The sequence below is a fragment of the Protopterus annectens genome, chromosome 3.part1 (assembly GCF_019279795.1).
Source record: "Protopterus annectens isolate FY-2018-M chromosome 3.part1, PAN1.0, whole genome shotgun sequence".
Lineage (NCBI taxonomy): Eukaryota > Metazoa > Chordata > Ceratodontiformes > Protopteridae > Protopterus > Protopterus annectens.
In genome coordinates this window covers 443380150-443400890 of record NC_056732.1, presented here as the reverse complement: position 1 = coordinate 443400890, position 20741 = coordinate 443380150, and the positions used below count along the sequence as shown (strand labels likewise).

Here is a 20741-nt window from a genome sequence, read left to right as displayed (position 1 = left end):
TTTTACTGAAGGTTAAGGTCTTTTTTACAGATGTTCATGGCATTGCTGGATTTGGGAATATGAAGGGGTTGCTCAAATCAGGGTCATATGAGGTCTTTTAGTCCAGGCAGCAGTTACTACTAAGAAGCCTAAATTAGAAACAGAAGATAAATAGGGCTCAAAGGTGTTTTGCACAGGCCCTTGATTTTATCTGGGAGATAAAACTAGGACATTTCAAGATTCTGGACATAATAACGGAGTAGTAGAGAAGCAAGATAAATTCCTTGGACCCAAGAGAAATAACCTTAATAATCTAGGCTAACCAAAAAGACTTCTTAACAATCTTGGCTGCATGGTGGTTAAAGGAGAGCCTACTGTTAATTTTGAGTGAGGCACCATTAGCGCAATAGGAGCAAAGGTATTCTTGTTTATCAGTGGATATGATGCTACACTTTTGGCATTTGGCTCGAAAGCATGATTATGGTACAATTTGTTTGTCAGTTCTCTCGTTGAATCTGTGAGTCCACAAGGTGGTAATGGCTCCAAGTTTACAATCACTGGCAAATTGAAGTAAGCTACAGACTCCTATGTAGGCTCTGACATCATGTAAATAAATGCAAAATAGTAGCAGCCCCAAGTACAAAACCCTGGGGAACACTGATAGTAACAAGCCTTTTCAATGGGTGTGCCTGCAATCTTAATTTGCTGGATTCCATCTTTGAGCTAGCTTGCTATCCATCAAATGATGGAAGAGTTTACATTTAGATTGGTAAGTTTATCTATGATGATTGAGTGAGGAATACTGTGATGGCTTTGGATAGATTGAATAATCAGAATGTTCCCCTCACAAACTCAAAATGATTTGGGTCAAGGAACTTCAAGCTGCCAGTATCCATGTTTATGATATCCATAGTGATGTACTTATCTATGGTATAGAACAGTCTTATGGGTCTACAGCTTCCGGGATTAGTAGAGGAGGAGGTGGTGGTGGGGCTCCTCTTGCATAGAGAAATTAACCACTGCAGTTCTCACAGCAAAATGCTTGAAGCCAGATGACAGAGTCATATACAATAGATTATGGAGCAGGTCAGCAAGACAGTACTTCGAAATTCAAGAAAGCACTCCAGCATTTTGTTATGCGCCATGGAGATGGCATCCTTCACCTCTAAGACAGCCTTTAGAACTTCTTTAGGGTGATTCTGGGGAAGGGGGGGGGAATGACATGGGATCAAGCATATCTACACTAGATGGAGATGGGGGACAGAGTCTGAACTAAGTTTGTCTGTCAACATATCATTTGTGTCTTGAGGGGGCTGAGTAGATACAGTCATTATGCATCAACTCAGAGCAGTGCTGAGTAATGTTTCTAATATTCCTGATATAACTAAAGTAGTACATGTGTTTGTACAGAGATAGCAATTCTGAAGTCATACTTAAGCTTTGGAAGAGTCAATTTTGTTTACAAGCTCTTTGTTTAAATTTGAGGAGGGGTGTTTTCAGTTTGCTATGAAAGATTGACACCATACTTGTTACAGATCAGGACCACAGTCTCCATGCATGTAATGAGGTAAGAAAAGAATGAGAAATGCAGAAGTGTCTGCTGTTGGATCGTCAAGAGGTGATGTCCAGAAACTCCTCTCCCATCATCATACAGAGGAAGTAAATTTGGCTTAGAGAAATATCAGAAGAAAGTAGGGTTTCTGAGGGTTTTGGCTGGATTCCAATAGTGAAAAATCAATGCATGATGGTCAGACTATCCATAGAGGGTGAAATGACAGGTGTAGAGCATAATGGTCCTATACCTATAATGAACAGGTCCAACATATTTGATCATTTCACAAGAGAACATGCAATCTGTTCAAGTGGGTTTTCATTGATGGTCTAGGAAGCATGGAACATGTTTATTCAAAGTATTGTAAGTATTCCTGCTAATAGACAACTGAAATCTCCAAATAGAACAGGGTTTGATTTACTAGTAAGGGATTCAAGCTAGTTCAGATATGCCTTGTAGGTGTCACAGAGAGGTTTCTAAAGAGGGCAGTGTCTTTCCAAGTTCTTCTAGCATTGAACAGCACCACTTTTATATTGTCCTGATTGGGTTTGTCTAAGATGATAGACTGAGCAGGTTTAATTTGTCGAAAAAAGGCACTATGGAAGTAGTCAAAGTTATAGTCAACATATGAAAGCCTTGATGTAGACTATCCTTGATATAGCTGATATGATAGCCAGCCACCTGCCCTCCAGGCAGACACACATTAGATACCCATCCTGAGCCCACTGAACACATAGGAAGCTAGACAAACACAGGTACTCTTTTGGCAGCAGTAACAGTTAGTTGGTAAATGGACAACACAGGCTCAAATGCAACAAAGTACGGTTTAATGTCTTACAAAAAAGTAAACAGGATTATTGGTTATGACATGACAAATAAGACTTGGTCCATAACCCTCGGGGAGATTTTATCCCACAGTCTGTTAAACATGTAAACATAAGTATGAACTACTGTTATTAAATCCTTGCAGTTGCAGCATAGGGTTAAAGCCATGAGTTGTAGTTTCTGTGATACAGTGTTTGATTCCATCAGCCTTCACTTGTCTACTGTGTAACCGTGAGCAAATCACTAAACCACACCTGGTTCCTACGTCACCCCTGAAAATGGACAGTCTCTCTCCAGTGGGCCTACCTGGTAACAAATGGGTATTATTACTCAAATGCTTCTGTGGCTCAGCTTACAAATGACATGCTGGGATGAACATTAGTGAAAGGGTAATGGGTTCAAATCCAATAAGGGTTATGCTTTCTTTGGGAAGGGGTTGGCATAATGGTTAAGATCTTTTCCTCACAGGTACAAGGTACATGGGTTGAGTCTGAGTTCTGGTTATTGACTAGGATTGTAACGGTCTGCACACTGACAGCCTAGTTATTTACCTATGAATCTATATTTGGTGCTGCATGTCAAGCAAAGGATAGGTTAGTTATCAGAATACAAAACATATTCTGGGAGATTTAGAATATCTGTACAGAAATGTTTGCATTAATATGTTTATGTTGCACAAAAACTGAATAGGATTTTTCCAAAACACAGATCCAGTGTATAGGAGATGTGATCTTGAAATTCTGGGTGCTTAGAAACTTTATTTGGGTCTTGTCTGGATTAAACGGGTTCAAGAAAGCATTAACAGAACTGAAAAATGGAGTGTTATAGAAAAAAGAAATAACCAAAGTATTATTTTTTTTTTTTACTGGGATGTGATGTTAAATACACTATACAAAGAAAGAAAAAAATCCAGCTTCACATTTTTATTAATGACTGCTACTAATAAAGCAGTTACAAAGACATTATAAAACTCCTCAAATCAAGACTACTGATGTGATTATGCAAATTACGATTTATCCAAAAAGAAACAAAAGAAACACTGGAATAAATATGTAGAGAGTTGGTTACCGTGCCATGTACATTAAGAGAAGGGTACTTCAAAATACGATGTACTAGAGCAGCATGCCCTTTTCATTACCATCATAGAAAGTCAGTAATGTGTTTTTAGTGTTTACACTGCATGCTAACAAATGGTTGCTTCAAGAACAGCAGTAGCAAGGTAAAGTTTTAATACTGAAATATATTGTGAATGTACCACAAGCTACCCATTACAAAAAGATTCATACTAAACCAAATGCATGCAACATAAAAGCTCAATAATAACACACTATAATGGAAGAGGAAAGTGAATACTGTTTGCCAAGGAAGCAATAAGAACAACCAAAAAGTCATATTTAACATGATAATTTTCTGAATACAGTAACATACCAATGTTTGGAAAAAATGGCTCTGAACGTTGACGAATCATTGCTTGCATCTGCCTTTGTTGCTGCTGTTCTTGCCTCTCCTGATCCAAAAGATCTTGCAGAAGTAATGGCTGCTCCTCCAGCAACAGAGGTCTCTCTCTGTTTGTCTGGCCTATAGCTTGAGGAAAAGATATATGTTGGGAAACTGATGCATCTATCTGACCTTGTATATTTGAAACTGACACATCCTGAGAAACAGCCTGCACACCAAATCCGTGGCTTGATGGCTGCTCTTGAGAAAAACTTGAATTAATATCTGCTGCCTGTGAGAAGCTATGGTCAAGTCCTGGACCTACAGACAACTCTGGAGTAACTGTACGGTCTGTAATTTGTTCTGGGGATACCACAGAGTTTGAAGCTTGTGGGGTTCCTGAGACATGATTAGAATGTGCAGATGTCAAAACCTGAGATGGTGAATTTAATGGTTCATTTACAGACTGATCAGCTTTTTCACTGCACTCCAAGCCTGATAGCAATGGGGAAGATGTAGAAAGATTACAAGGACTGGTTTTGTCTTGTCCATGTATTGGCGATGACCTCAAAACATTCTTTACAGTGGAATCAGCAGCGTCTTCATGAGCAGCTGATTCGTCCTGGATGTTCTGCTCAGAGGACTTCACAAGAGCTTTTTTGCCATTTAGTTCGGTTTCAGCAGAACCACTCTCACTTACTGGACAAACACCCATGCTACAGTTGCCATTTTCCATCTGTTCAATGTCGTGTAAATTTGCAGATGAAGTTGAAGAGTTTGAACCCTTTGACAAGATATCTTTTGAGTTACATACTGCTTTTGGTGAAATAGCAGTCTCATTTACTTGTTCTTTCTTCTCTTCAGATGTTATTTGATTACCTATGCTATCATTCACAGGGTCATGAAGATCTAACTCTTCACTAAACATATCTTTTTTGTCAGTCAAATCGAGATCTGGATCTGTAGTATATGCAATGATGTCAAACTCTCCAGCTGCTAAAAAAACATCCAAGTGGGGGTCATTTGTTTCTAGACTGTCCAAGTTATCCAGATCATCCCCCTTTTCATCTTCTGGATCCAAATTTAAATTGTCAAGATCTTCATCATCTAAATCTTTAACTTCTACACCATCAAGATCTTTAACATCATCTAAATCTTTCACGTGATCAAGTTTTTCCTCTAGATCATCTGTTTCCTCACTGGAAATGGGCAAATCATCAATGGTGTCAGAAGAAGCAGCAGAAGGTGCTGCTGGCAGTGCAGTAATAACAGAATCACCCAGTGGATGACTCAGAGAAGGTGACTGAGTTACTGGCTGATGATCAGCATGAATTTGTAATCTATGCTGAGGAAGATGTCCTATGTTAGAAGGCACATGCATTTCACTATTTCCATCTTGTAGCTGTTGCTTCATAACTGTATCAATAGGTCTCATTCCTAGATTACTGGGGAACCTTAGATTCTGTTCAATAATAAAGCCTTCAACTTTCTGCTGCTGACAGGCTGGGTCTGCTGCATTAGTGGATGTTGTGAAAGGAAATCTTGGTCTATCAATAGGTCTGTGCCGTAGCTCGATAAATGGTTGCCCCTGTATATTGTGCTGCTGCAATGTTATGCCCTGAGGTGGATAATGTGAAGGAATTCCAAAGTGATTATTTACTTGTGGATTACTTAATGACCCAGATGTGTCTACAGATATTGGTCTCTTTAGCTGCTGTGGAAGCCCTGTGCCTTGCATCTGCTGTGGTGGTCCATGAAAGCATTCTGGCCCTGGGCCATGAGCTGGAAAGGCATACCTATTAAAAGAAAACAAACAAAAAAAAAACGTACTTTATTATATATGGGCAGCATTTCATTCACTTTTCAGTTAAGTTGCACCTTCACTGACCAGTTAGAAAAAATTCACATAGTTACAAAGCAAGACTACATAAAAACAATTAAGTCAAAGGAGTTTAATATCTGGATAGCTGTTTTTCAGCACATCTGTTACATTTTAACTGTAAATATAATTTCTGAGTTTTAACAATTTAATAAACATACCTAAATCCCGGTGGTCTTGGTCCCATGGTGACAATATTACCTGGGAAATGTGGCCTACTAAACTGTCCATCAACAGCAAAAGTGGCATATAAATCCTTTTGAAATAATGAAAACCTCTGACTTCCTGGAGCAACAAGAGCAGTTCTTATGCTTCCAGGGTAAGGTGGAGGAGGTCTGTTATATGGTTCATTCAGTCTGTTCAAATCTTCCTGTTGCCATTGCTGAACAGGTCCTGCTGAAGATGACACCATTGGTTCTTTTTCAAGACGCCCAGACTTTTTTTGTTGGTGTTGGCGAAGGATAAGTTCACGTATCTTCTGGCGCTAGGAAGGGAAAAGCAGTCAGTAATTAAAGCACAAAATCTGCAATCTGTTCATTTATTACTTTTACATAACACAGTACATTAAAAATATATTTTTTCTAGAAATATCTTCAGCTGATGCATAACAGATGCATACTTGAGGTAAAATATAAAAAGATGAACTGCTGCTGAACCATATGACAGGCAAATTCATATTACAAGTTGCCAACAAATGAAAACACCAGACTCAAAATAATAGTATTTAAATACTGCAGCACCTATTTTCAATTAGTCCTTGATTTTTTTTTTTTAATTGTACTGCTTTCTGACTTCAACAGCTCACCTGCCTCAGCCCACAGACCCAAAACTCCCTGTGAAGCCCAATAATTTCCTCTCCTTTCCTGAAGTAATGCATAAAACAAGAGAAGAGAATCTTAACATGTGATAGCAAAAGGTTGATTGAAACATGAGTTTGGTAATCTTAAAAATCCTTATAATAGCTCAAGGGCCTAGAGAGCGGAATTCTTGAAAAGCAGTTTTACCTCCTTTTTTGTTTGTGCCAACTGACATTCCTTGGCGCATCACATCTCCAACACCAGATTATAAGCAACTTACTAACATTCAAATTCTCATGGCATGAAATACCTGAAAGGAAATTACAAGTGACCCACCAACCCTGAAACAGTCAAAAGCTAATTCAAGAACAATGTTACAGTTCCTGCAGAATGCCACTCCCCAGCAACAAAATATCAATTTAAAGCACTTCAAAAAGACTCTTGTGGCTTGAGATACTTGGAAAGATGTTAAAAGTGCCCCCCAGCGCCTCAAAATGACAGACAGCTGCCACAAAACAGGGTTAATGCTCCTCACTGGATCACCTCCCTAACACCCCCCCAAAAAAAATCTAAGCGTAAAACTGAACAATTCTTTCTGCTTCAGCCAGCTTCCTACAGATTGAAACACCTGGAAGGATATTAAGTGTTCCAACAGCTTAAAATGGCAAAGTAAGGACTTTAAAATAATTACACCAAACAACCAAGGACAATCAACCTTGAATGGCAAGGACATTGCTGACTACACTACTTGATTGTTGTGCTCATATACAGCTGTCCATGTAACACCCCACTGCATTACTGTTTTATCACTGGAAATCCTAGATCAGACAGTATACTGCTTGAAGGCAACATCTGCTAACATTTAACACACCAGGCAGTAGCTCATTCTGCTCAGATGACCTATACTGTCTGCTGCTCTTGCATTTTTTAAATACAGGTGTAGACTACTTGTTTGAATAGATTATTAGAGCCATACATAGAGTGGAGTGAGGGGGAAAGCTGGTGTCCTTGATGCAAAAGTGCATTACTAGCAATGAGTTATGAATTTGCAAGGATACTGCAACTTCAAAAATAAATGATGATACTGCCTAGGGGTTATCAATAAACCCTCAGTGTGTGTTGTGTGGTAGCAACTACAGGAAGATGCTTGCCACAGTTACATGAACCCAAAAAAGCTTTTTTTTTTTTTTGTTTGTTTTTTAAACCTCCTACTTTTCTGATGTTTTTTCTGGATTACAGTTCACGTTAGGAGGGGACTGCCTCACTCTAATGTTTACTTTAACTCTTTTAATGCCTAACAGCAGTCAAACAATTAAGCGTGATAGTCCCAACAGACAGGATGCTGGATCTCATATGTTTGGATCTGAAAGTCTAAAGAATAATTAAACATCAGAATAATATCTTCAGCTGAACAAAGAAAGCAGTTATCACATTTTTTGTTCAGCTTACTTTCTCACAGTAAATGTACTTATTCATAGCACAGAATTCCAAAACTTCAGTACTGTGATTAAGTTATAGTGACAAAAGCTCAGTGACAAAATTAACACATCATCAAAATCAACAGTAATGAGTTAATAACCATCTAATGCCTGCTTGGATCCCTTGCCTTAAACTCCCTTAACCCCAACAAACAATCCTTTTTTTTATTAAGTGAATCTGGTCATGTTTTTAATCCACCCATTTAACTCACTGTCCATTTTTATTGTGCTACTTTTTGACTTCACATTGGCCAGTATTTTATAATGTTGATATCCCGACTAACAGATTACCATACTGCACTGTCGCACTTCATTTCCTCATTGAAACATCACTGTTGAGAGTTACTTTTGTGCTAGTGCGCTGTGCCTGAAAAATGTTGCTGTATAGTTAAAAGATACCTTAACTTTAGCCCAATGAAGAATACTCCATTTTGAATATTCCTTACATTGCCACTTCTTACTTTCTGGATTCAAATATCTTCTGAATCAAGAACCTTGATGTTGCATTTGCCTGTTTGTCTTGACAGGATAAAAAGCACTGCCCATATCAAAAAAGTGATTTTTACAAATACTTCTATGACAATGGAAAGGTTAATGTTCCTTGAAGGAATCCCTAGGACTAAATTGTGAACAAATCGCTGGACTTCAGCCAGATTCTTGTTTCTTGAGACACCCAGAAAAACACAAAGTATTCCAACAACCCTAAAACAGCAAAGTAAGAACTCTGAAATAATTGCACAAAACATCTAAGGACCATCAACCTTGCATGACAAAAGCCATGTTTACCTGAACAGCCTGTATCTCTTTATTAAAAATAAAAAAGAAGTTATGCCTTACCAAACGTTCCATCTGAGTTGTTGATCTTCTTCCAGTCATCACTGATGGGGTTCGGTTCCGAGCCCTCGGAACCAAGTCGGCCTAATACAAGCTTGATTGTACCAAAAAACTCTTGAGCTAAGCTGCTACTCAATGCCCTTCACTCAGTTACCTCAGATCAAGTTTGCATGCAACATATAGAATAAACAGAAAGTCAGAGGCCATCTCTGCGCAGAAACCCTGAAACACCACAAGACCCAGAAGATCCACCAGGAGCCTTTGGTGGGGGCCGGTGGGAGGGTGTGATGACTGGAAGAATATCAACAACTCAGATGGAACGTTATGGTAAGACATAACTTCTTTATCAGAAGTTGTTAATCTTCTTCCTATTCATCACTGATGGGACAGAAACTCAAGTTACTTGGAGAACCTGGGTGGCTCTTATGGAAGAACATTCCTGAGAATCATTGAGCCAAAGGCCGCTCTTCCCCTGGAGATCAGATCCAATTTGTAATGCTTGATGAAGGTATGGGGTTTAGCCCAAATGGCTGCTGCACAGATATCATCCACAGAGGCCCTAGAGTGGAAGGCAACAGATGCTGCAACAGCCCTAGTTGAGTGAGCTTTGATTTGAGCAGGCTTAGATTCATTCGTAAACGAATATGAGAAGGCAGTGCAATCCCTGAGCCATTTTGATAGAGTAACTTTAGATACTGCACACCCCATTCCAGGACCAGAAAAGAAAATGAAAAGTTGGTCCGACTTGTGAAAGGACTTAGTTCTATCCAGGTAGAAACGCAGTTGTCTATGAACATCCAATGAATGCAGACAGCATTCTCCCTTGTTCGAATAATTTGGAAAGAAAACAGGGAGCTCAATGGATTGGTTAATAGAAAAGTCAGAAACCACCTTGGGAAGAAAGGATGGATTAGTACGCAGTGATACTCTGTCCTTGTGAAAGGTCAGATAGGGACTCGATGCATAAGGCTTGCAACTCGTCTGGCTGAAGTGACTGCCACCAAAAACAAGGATTTTCATGACAAGAATTTTAGGTCACATGTCACAGCAGGTTCAAAATGGGGTAGAGAGAGGAGAGAGACTGGAGAACCCGGGAAAGATTCCATGCCTCCACCGGCTGCCTGATTGGAGGACTGCTATGGAAAATTCCCTTGAGAAAGGTCTTGCAAAGTTGGGTAGAAATAACCGGGACTCCATCTGAACCATTACGGAAGTTGGAAACAGCTGCTAAATGGACTTGAATGGTGGAAGCTGATGCACCATTGTCAAACTCAGAGAGGTAATGACAAATAGTAGCTACAGGAGTTGAAAATGGATTTGGCATCCGATTATGTGACCAGATAGAGAATCTTTTCCATTTGTCCCTGTAAAGTTTTCTGGTGGATGGTTTATGGGAGGCCAGGATAATATCATGGACAGATGAAGAGAGGATTTCCTGCCTGGCAACTAACGGAAGTGGAGAAGCCAAGCCGTCAGCTTGAGAGTGGATAGATTCGGTGGAGTCAGCCCTTGTGAGTGAGATATGAGGTCCTGACAAGTGTCCAGGATCCAAGGGGATTGTAACAGGTAAGGTCGGAGGAAGGGAAACCACACTTGATGAGGCCAGAACGAGGTAATGAGGATCACTTTCCTTCTCTACCAAATAGCTTTCCTTAAAAAAAAGTGGGATCAGAGGTATTGGAGGATAAGCATAAAGGAGACCCATGGGCCAATTATGAGTCAAAAGCATCTCTCGGTGACTCCTCATGAGGGGGAAAGACAGCAAAGTAGCTGCTGCATTTTGCGTTTGAGGGGGAGCATGGCTGGCCCCAATGACTGAATATTTCTGCCGTGACCCACAGATTGAGACACCACTCATGAAGATGGAGGATGCACCTTCTCAGCTTGTCCGCAATCACGTTGGAGCTCCCCAGGATATGCTTTGCGATCAGAAAGCGGTTAGAAGCTATCGCCCAATGCCAAATTCTCATGGCTTTGTGACATAGGGGGTAGGATTTTGTCCCTCCCTGTTTATGTACCAGACGACAGACATGTTGCCCGACTGGATAGCAATCGTTCCTGACAGAAGGAGCGGATGGAATGCTTGCAACGCTAACAGCACCACTCTCAACACCAGGACATTGATATGCAAGTTGACCTCTATGCTGGACTACATGCCTTGGACTGACTTTCCCCAGAAGTGCCCCCCCCCCAACCCTATCAGGGAAGCATCCATGGTCACTGTGGCGCTAGGTTGGGAAGCCTGGAAGGGGCGACACCAAAGATTTTTGTCTGTGCTCATCCACCAGAGGAGATCTTGTTTGCAGGAGTTGGTGATGAGAATCTGTGAGTTCAGGGGATGAAGACTGGATATCCACTGGGACAGAAGGAGCCATTGTAGCAGTCTCATATGTAATCTGGCTAGGGGAACAATTGGGATGGCTGCCACCATAGACCCCAGAGACTGAAGAACTTCCCTTGCAGATCCCTTCCATTGACAGAGTATCATTTGAACTTGTGCCCTTAACCTCTGAAGCCTGTGAGGGGGAAGAGAGACCAGACTTGTTTGAGTGTTGAATACTGCCCCTATAAATTCCAATTCTTGTGAGGGCTGAAGGTTGGATTTTTCCCAGTGAATGGTGATGCCCAGCGACTCTGCTAGTAGTAGAGTGTAGCGGAGGGCCCTGACCAGGAGGCGCTTGGTGGGGGCGGAGAGGAGCCAATAGTCTAAATACGGAAACACCTGGAATCCCTGAAGTCTCAGATGAGCTGTGACCACTGCTAGGAATTTCCTGAACACTCTGGGGGCCATCGAGAGACCGAATGACAGGGCTCTGAATTAGTAATGATTGGCTCCCAGCCGGAAGCGAAGGAGACTCCTGGAGCATTTGTCCATTTTGATGTGGTAATACGCATCCCGGAGGTCTATCGAGCACATCCACACACCCTCTGGAAGAAAAGGGAGGATGGATTGAATCGTGACCATGCAAAACTTGGTTTGAACCACTGATTTATTTAGCTGGCTGAGATAAAAAAAAAGGGCCTCCAGTCCCCAGTCTTTTTTGGGCACTAAAAAGAATCTTCAGTAAAACTCGGATCTGCATTAGTCTGGGGGGACCTGTTGGGCAACTCATTTTTGAAATAGCTTTCTTATTTCAGAAGCTGCCTCCTCCCTTTGACTAGGAGGTTCGTCGGGAAGGGATTTCGGAGGTCTTGGGTAAGAGATTAGGGGGATGTGATAGCCTCTGGATATTATTCTCTGCATCCACTGATCGTTTGTAATAGAGAGCCACATAGCTGGGTGCAGAGAGAAATGATCCCCGACTGCTTCTAGAGGAAAGCAATCGGGCAGCGCTTCAGGAGCGCTGATACGTTCTACCCGAGAATCAATCTCTGGAGTCCTGAGTTCGGGGACCCCCTCTGCCCCGAAAGGGGCATCTTCCATTATTGGAACCCCTCTGCCTCTGGGGGAGCCCTCACCATGTGCGTCACGGAAAGGATCTTGAGACTTCTTGTACCATATCTTTCCACTCTTCTGGTTCCTGCAGAAGGAGCGCTGAGGTTTGGAAAAACGTAGACCCATGGCAGACAAGGTTTTTCTGTCCTGTTCACACCTGGTTAAAGTGTCCTTGACCTTTTAACTGAACAGAGCTGATAGTTCGACAGGGGCGTTTAAAAAAGAAGACTTGAAGGAGTCCACGAGGTCACAAATGAGCATTCAGGCATAGCGTCTCATAACTACGCCTGCACCCCGCAGCTCTAATCACCCCTTCGGTTGCGTGGGACAGCAACCTCATGGACGAGTTGGAAATTGACTCTAGGGTGACAAGTTGGGAAGCAACTTTATCATGTGCCATGTCCAAAACTTGACTAGCGAGGGTTCCAGAGAGCTCAGTGATGAAATCTCTCTGGAGCCTCGTAAAATGTGCCAAAAAGTTCAGAGACCTGACCGCAAAGGTCGCTAAAGCAAACACTCGCTTCCCTAACCTGCCCACCACCGGGGACTCTGTTGGGTGGGTGGACAGCAGGACTTTCCTCCGCAAGGTCCTTTTTCGTGGCCACCACCATAGCATCTACTGGCAAACCTCTAGATCAATGGAGTTGATCCTCTGGGGGGGAGAGTATCTTATCTGATCTCCTGGGAATGGCCTCAACAGAGTCTGGGATTCTTCCATGAACGCTGCACGATAAGCCTGACTAACTCATCGGTGAGGGAGGGTCACCCACAAAGTAGAGGGCCAAAAGCGGAAGGCCTGCAGAAATACGGATTCCTCAGAGGAAGGGTTGGTGGGCTTCCAGTCACCCCTCTGCTTCAAAATTTCCAGGATGTCTCCAAATGAAACATCAGGGGTGAACGTGGGGAACCTTCCCCATCATTGTAGCCCGTATCTTCCGTGAGGGACTCCTCTGGGGAGTCCATGTGTTTCCTCTTACAAACTCGTTTCTGAGGGGGTTCTTCATTGGGAGCATCTGAAGAAGACTCAGAAACTGAAATACCCTGAGCTCTCGAAGTCCTGGGGGGGGGGGCCTTTGACAGCTGCAGCTCTGAGGGAATGGGTGGTACGTCCGATGTAGGAGGATTGTTCGAAGCAAGGGCCCTCCATCACCCAGAAAGCAGGCCCGCCTGAAGAGGAATGGGAGCCCAGAACCGAAGACGACAATTTCGGAACCGGGGTCACACCCCGCTCCACTCGGTCCGCTCCCAGGGACAGAGCCTTAAGCACAACCGGGGTGGGAGTCACCCTCACACCTGAAGACGGAACCAGTGACACAACCAGAACCATGGCGGGAACCGTGTGTTCCACCCCCCCAAGCATGAGATTGAGGAAGGGTGGGTTCCAATGGAACCGACACCCAAAGGGGCCTCGGAGCTTCAGACATGGTTGTTAGCACCGAGGAAAGGGGTCCTCTCATAGATGTCGGATGTATGAGCCTCGGAACTGAGGGGTCCAAGGGAGGAGAATACGTGGGGGTCACCGGGACAATGGACCCAAAACCCGTAGTGGGGTGAGCTCTAGGAAAATTTGTAAGTCCCCTGGCAGTCAGCAGCTGATCAAAGAGACGCACCACATCCACTTCAGATAGGCTCCTGGTGGACCTTACCAATGCCCCTGAGGGGGAATCAGACCGGTCCAAAAAGGGGCTGAAGGCTTGTCCGGCAAATACAGATGGGGAGTAGTGGGTCCGTGATGTACTGAAAAATGGCACAGAGGATTCCAGTTTAGAAACCGGCAGCAGTGGAATAATCGGGGCCGAGAACGGGCTCAGAGCCGAAGTCACAGCTGGGGTGGAGGTCAATAGCGGCTCCAAAGATGTTGTTGGAACCGATGCTGGAGTGGAGATGGGGGACTCCGGTGCCAAGGTAGAGACAGGCAAACTGGTCAGAACCGAAGTTGTAGCGGGAGCCATAGTAGTCGGTGCTGGGACCGGTGCCGACGAGGCAATCATAGCAACTTCTGTATGTACCACTGGAGCCAAACTCAGAGCCGAGGTGGTTGGAACCGAGCAGGCAATTCGATGCTCAGAAGTCGACTTATGGGCCTTTAGCATATGAGGCTTGCCCCTATCACCGGCCGGTGAAGAGGCGTCAGTAAGGGGCCGTTTTTTGCCCACAGAAGTAGGGGTTGAAGACACAGAAATAGCCTCTCAAAAAAAGAAGGAAGCAGGCCCTAGAGTATTAACTTATTTTGCCGTTCATTCAGCGTCCGCTGACTGAAACTAGCACAAATATCACAGGGAGGTTTCGCCGATAATTGCGGAACCCCCAAACAATACACACATTCCAAATGCAGATTGCTATTAGGTAATTTACCACTGCAAGAAGAGCAGTGTTTAAAACCTGTAGTCCCTTTCTTTTCAGACATAATAAAAGAAAAAAGCACACAACCCTAAACCAGAAAGGAAAGTTAGAGAGAGAGAGGAAAATACCAACGATGGTACTGGGAACACCACAAGGGTAAAGAGGGCAAATACCAACAATAGTACTATACCTATGGGTAGAGCTGAATGAGAAATTAGAGAAAAATAATACTTTGACAAGAAAAAATCAGAAATACTAATAAAATTTTGAAAAATATACACTTAGCTGGAGAGCTCGGTGAAACGCTGCTATATGGCTGTGCGGCAAGCAAGAACTGGAGGAACTGAGTGAAGAGCATTGTGGGTAGCAGCTTAGCTCGAGAGTTTTTTGGTGCACGCAAGCGTGCTATTAGGCCGACTCGGTTCCAAGGGCAGGGAACCGAACACCATCAGTGATAATAGGAAGATTAACAACTTCAGATTAATATTTTTGTAGACCAGAATAGCTCTACTAGGTCTGTGACCTACTTTCAGAGAGACCCAAGACATTATTCATCCTTCACACTGACCAAGAGAAAATTTGGCAAGGGAGTAGTTGAAATTGCCCTACTAATTTCAGTGTTACACTAAACCTGATGGACAAGGAGACTGAGCTGACTGTGAACTCAATGCTTAAAGAATGGAAAAATCACAAAGAAAACACTGCTGAAATGTAAGCTGTGACTTCACAAACATGCATTTTGCAGGAATAAATGGCAATAAGGTTGGCATATGAAGATGAATCTTCACATGGCACAGCAATACTGTGGAGGGAGATGGCAGAAAGAGGGAAGCTGCAGAAGGACAGGAAAGCTATAGTGCATGTACATTAACAAAAAGGCACTTAAGAATGAGATGTACTAGAGCAGTATGCCCTTTTCATTACCATCATAGAAAGTCAGTAATGTGTTTTTAGTGTTTACACTGCATGCTAACAAATGGTTGTTTCAAGAACAGCAGTAGCAAGGTAAAGTTTTAATACTGAAATATATTGTGAATGTACCACAAGCTACCCATTACAAAAAGATTCATACTAAACCAAATGCATGGATAAAAGGCCAGTAATAACACACTATATTGGAAGCAGAAGGTGAATACTGTTTGCCAAGGGAGCAATAAGAACAACCAAAAAGTCATATTTAACATGATAATTTTCTGAATACAGTAACATACCAATGTTTGGAAAAAATGGCTCTGAACGTTGACGAATCATTGCTTGCATCTGCCTTTGTTGCTACTGTTCTTGCCTCTCCTGATCCAAAGGATCTTGCAGAAATAATAGGGCTGCTCCTCCAGCAACAGAGGTCTCTCTCTATCTGGCCTATAGCTTGAGGAAAATATATATGCTGGGAAACTGATGCTTTCAAAGCAGAAGTCTATGGGAAAACTGCACACAGCATCTAATTACATGGGAGGGGGCATTAACCAGGATAAAAGCAAATGTTGGAATTACTATTGGCAGGTATGCTGCTAGGATAAATTGGTGAAACCTGAGCCTTAAAGTTCAGAAAATGCTGTTTATTAAACTTATATACAAAGACACATTTTGTAGATGTAATGTTCGAAAGCTTCCAACTTGCTATAAAAGTTTGTGGGGAATAAAAAAGGGCATTTCAGCATGGGAAAACTTTGATATAAAATATTACAGTTTGCAAACAAAAAGGAAACTGCTTATTTAGTTAAGAATGCATGACATTCTTAAATAAAACAAATAAGGTTATTTAAAAGACTCCCACAACATCACTTATTAAGTGACAGAGATATTCTGTGAGAGGGAACCATACCGCTCAAGTGTACCTCATTATGAGGAAAGTTCCTCATTTGGGATCTTAAAAACTCCACATTCAGTGTTAGGAATTTTATTAACAGATATCCATGGTAAGTAGTACTGAATCACATTACTTCATTAAAAGAACTTTTTATAAGTAAAAACTAGCACATTTGAACAATCTTGTGACCTTCCTAGTTGAAGCTGTTAGTAGGTGTTCCACATTTTGCCCATTTGTTCCACATCATCTGAAGCAGTGTTCCTCATTTGCAAGATGAAAGGTTAAGAGCTATGGACAGAACTATGAACTTGGAGTGGGAAATGTAAATTTGCAATTAAAGGAGCTACTTGAACCAGACAAAATCATTTTTGTAGTGGCTTTCAACATCTTGTTGTGGCGCAATCTCCCAAACAAAGGTGCATGCAGTGTGAGGACAAAGGTTATAACAAAAGGAAATGTGTCATGACATGCATAAAATGTGGAAAACCGACATTTCTGGATTGACTATAAAACAAATATGGATTAAAATAATGAATATGATGAATAAGATGATGTTATTGTATTAATGAATGGAAGTAGTATAAAAAATGAAAGTGGGAAATAAGTTGATATGTGTGATGACGCAAGTTAGAAGTAAAACTGACAAAAGAAAACAGCTTAATAATACATTGGTTTTATTTGAGGCATAAAATGATGATGCTGTGAATGAAAAAAAAAAAGTAATGCACTCACCATAACATTCCATCTGTATTTTTCATTTTCATTCTTCCTCAACTGATGGGTTCGGATCTGAGGTTCTGATCAGACTCACCCACTTCTACCAGATCTTCAGATCTAAAACTCTTGAGCTCTTACCTCCACCCATAATGCCCTGCCAACCTAACATAACTCAGATTGAGTTTACTGCCCCTAGATATAAAGGGGCAAGTTGTTAAAAAATTAACAAAGACATAAAGGAAAAAGGAAGCTGAAGCTCAAGCAAGGAGCAAAGGTTCCTGTAAAACACTCAGATCTTTCCAGAAGTAAAGGAAGGGGGTAGTTGGGAACAAAGTTGAGAAAGAACAAATGTAATTTAATCATCTATCAACACAAATGTTCTCCAGGAAAGGCTGACACAAACAACTTGTGCCAGAGTCATGCATTAAAACTATGCATAACAGTATCCTTTGGGAAATCACCCACCCCTGTAACTATCATACTGACAATACACCCCTAAGAGTTGACGCAGTAGTCAGGGACTTAGTCATAAAGTCATTCTATGCTCTGCAACCTATAAACAAAGTCATGGCACCTAGGTCCAAAGAAGTCATTGTTCCACTGTATTCAGCATTCATCAGACCTATCATTGAGTACAATGCCCCCTTTTGGTATGTACCTAACCAGGCATACCCAACAATTGTAACATCCACAGCACTTCCTCACTATAAGAATACAGGGTGTAAGTAACATGTCATTCACAACCGCCTCAAAGCTCTATCCTTGTACTCTGTCTCCTACAGGCTGTTGAGGGGATATCTATCCCTGGCATATAAGACATCTGTCAGAACCCACTCTGATACAGCTCCTGCATATCCACAAAAGAAACAGCACCAGAATTACCCATTCTAAAGACTTAAACAAACCTTGCCTGTGATACAAATAGGACCTGCTGGAGAGACAGGTATGTATCCCAGAGACTACCCCGTCTCCAGAACAAGCTCCCCATCCACGTGAAGCAGAATTCCTCTCTAACCCAATTCATGTGCAACTTGGGCAACTGGATGAGGAACAAGAAATTCATCCCTACTTTGGCACCTATGTCTTTAATGGACACAGGCAGCCTGTAAATAATGGTTCATCTCTCGGGCCCCTGCTTGTAAATATTTCACTTCAAGTCCCTGCTTACAGTTATCAAGGGTACCAGAACTTGTCAGAGATTTGGGTTGCATGGCTAGGCTTAAAAAGGCCCTTGTGGTCGTTGTCCTAGTAAATACCTATGAAAATGGACAACACAGATGGAGCGTTATGATGAGTACATAACGTTTTTTATCTGATGCTGTCTTTTTCATTCATTTCTGAACTGATGGAGCAGAGTTCCCAGCTAGCAGTTTGTAACTTTTGAAACTAACTTGCCCAATCTCTTAAAAGAGTAGGAAACAAACAACTGGTCAGATTTCCTGAAGTCTCAGGTTCTATGGAGATAAAAAAACAAACTTGTCTCTCCACATCCAATAGATGGAGCATATACTCGCCCTTATTTGAAATTTTCAGGAAGAATACTGTTAGATTAAGGAGATAGTTTATGCTGGACTCAGAAACTACCTTAGGGGAAAAAACATAGGTTGGTCCACAGACACCCTGTCTTTGTGGAAAACCAGGTAAGCAGGTTTAGATGACAGAGCCTGGAGTTCAGATTCTTGTCTAGCTGATGTGATAGCAACCAGTTTTCCAAGACATAAATTTAAGATCTGCCCTGGCTAATGGTTCACAGGGAGTCTGGATTAAGCCCTGAAGCATAATAATTAAATCCCAAGGAGGAGTAGCAGCCTTTAATGAGGATCTAAGTAAAACGTCCTTTGAGAAAAGCTTTACATTGTTTAGAAGAAGCTAAGGTAAGAGTTATTTTTGCCTAGGTGGGCTTTAGAAATGGGAGCAAATTGAACTTTAATGGTTTTATACTCAGCCATAAACAAATTGTATAACAAAAGAAGGAAGCTACTGCACGTCAGAGCGAAATCCCATGAAGGGAAGACATCTCTGATCAACATTAGCAGAAAACTACATTCTCTCATAAAAACACCCAAGGCAAACTTTGAGAGAAAAATCACTAAGGACACTAAAGATAACCACAAAGCCTTCTTCAGCTATGTTAGAAACCTGGGCGGAAACCCTCAGATATGCTCAGAGTTGGTTCACAACAACAAAAAATACACTGAACCCACAGATATTGCTAACATTCTGGCTGACAGATTCAGTGCAAATTTCTTCCCTCCTTCACCCCCAAAAGAAGAAATACTTATCCCAGCTGAATGTAATCTCCCTGTCATCTCAGATGTCCAAGTGAGAACTGCCCTAAACAAAGCAAAAAACACAGCAACAATGGGACCTGACGGTATCCTGGGGTGCGTGTTACGTGAACTCCAAGAGGAGCTAAACCCACACATAAAAATGCTATTTAACCTTAGCCTTACTTTGGGATATGTACCTGAACACTGGCGTACAGCAACAGTGGTCCCACTCCACAAGGGGGGTGCCTCTACAGACCCTGGAAACTACCGCCCCATAAGCTTAACTAGCCTGGTCTGCAAAGCTATGGAAAGAATCATTATGGAACTCATAAACAGAGACATAGGGGACCTACAGACACTTGACCTCACCCAGTTCGGCTTTGTAAAGGGAAGATCCTGCCTTTTAAACCTGGTTGACTTTTTCGAAACAGTCACTAGAGCCATTGATGAGGGCAAAGCAGTCCATACAGCATACCTGGACTTGGCTAAGGCCTTCAACACAATACCCCACTCAGGCATCATAGATAAGCTAAACAGCTTAAAAGTAAACCCTTATGTCACTAGATGGGTTGCAAACTGGCTAAATGACAGAACCCATAAAGTTAAAATCGCTGGAGCAGTGTCAGACTCAAAGCCAGTCACAAGTGGTGTCCCACAGGGATCTGTCCTGGGACCCCTCTTGTTCGGCATTTATTTCTCAGATGTTAAAGCAAACATGGGAGGGCTGTGGCTGACAAAGTTTGCAGATGACTGCAAACTAGGCGCCATAGTCGATACACCAGCAGACACACACATCCTACAAAAAGGCCTCACTGAAACGGACAACTGGTGCCGTAGTCACGCCCTTAAACTAAATGCCAAAAAATGTATAGTCATCCCTTTTGGAAAAAACAAAGTACCCACAAATTATCACATAGACAGCAACCCACTGAGTACGGAAAAAGTAATCAGAGACCTAGGGACCCAAGTAGACAGCGACCTCTCATTTGACACCCACGTTGCCAAAGTGGTTAGAAAATCATTCTACCTTGCACACCTCATCATGAAGGGATTCACATCCAGATCCAAGGATGTCATTGTACCCCTATATTCCTCCCTCAACAGACCCATGATTGAGTACAATGCCCCATTTGGTATGTACCTCACCCGGCATTTGCAACAGCTGGAGAGACCACAAAAGTACCTCACCAAGAGGATCAAGGGTCTCCAACATATGTCTTATTCTGCCAGACTAAAGAAACTTCAGCTCTATTCAGTAGCATACCACCTGCTCAGAGGTGATCTCTGCCTGACGTACAAGGCCATGTCCAATCAGGATCTGATGGACATGCTCCACCTCAAAAAATCCAAATCCATCAGGACCACGAGAGCTAAAGACTTAAACCTC

General features: G+C 42.2%; 1 protein-coding gene across 1 annotated transcript in view; it reads right to left on the bottom strand.

Annotated features, from left to right (window-relative positions):
- KMT2C (lysine methyltransferase 2C) overlaps positions 1-20741 on the bottom strand; it is a gene marked incomplete in the record, with an annotated part of 4117755 nt that overhangs the window by 1096439 nt on the left and 3000575 nt on the right. Inside the window, 2 exon segments of the mRNA XM_044066891.1 lie at positions 3785-5589; positions 5834-6156. Coding sequence (XP_043922826.1) covers positions 3785-5589; positions 5834-6156 — 2128 coding nt within the window.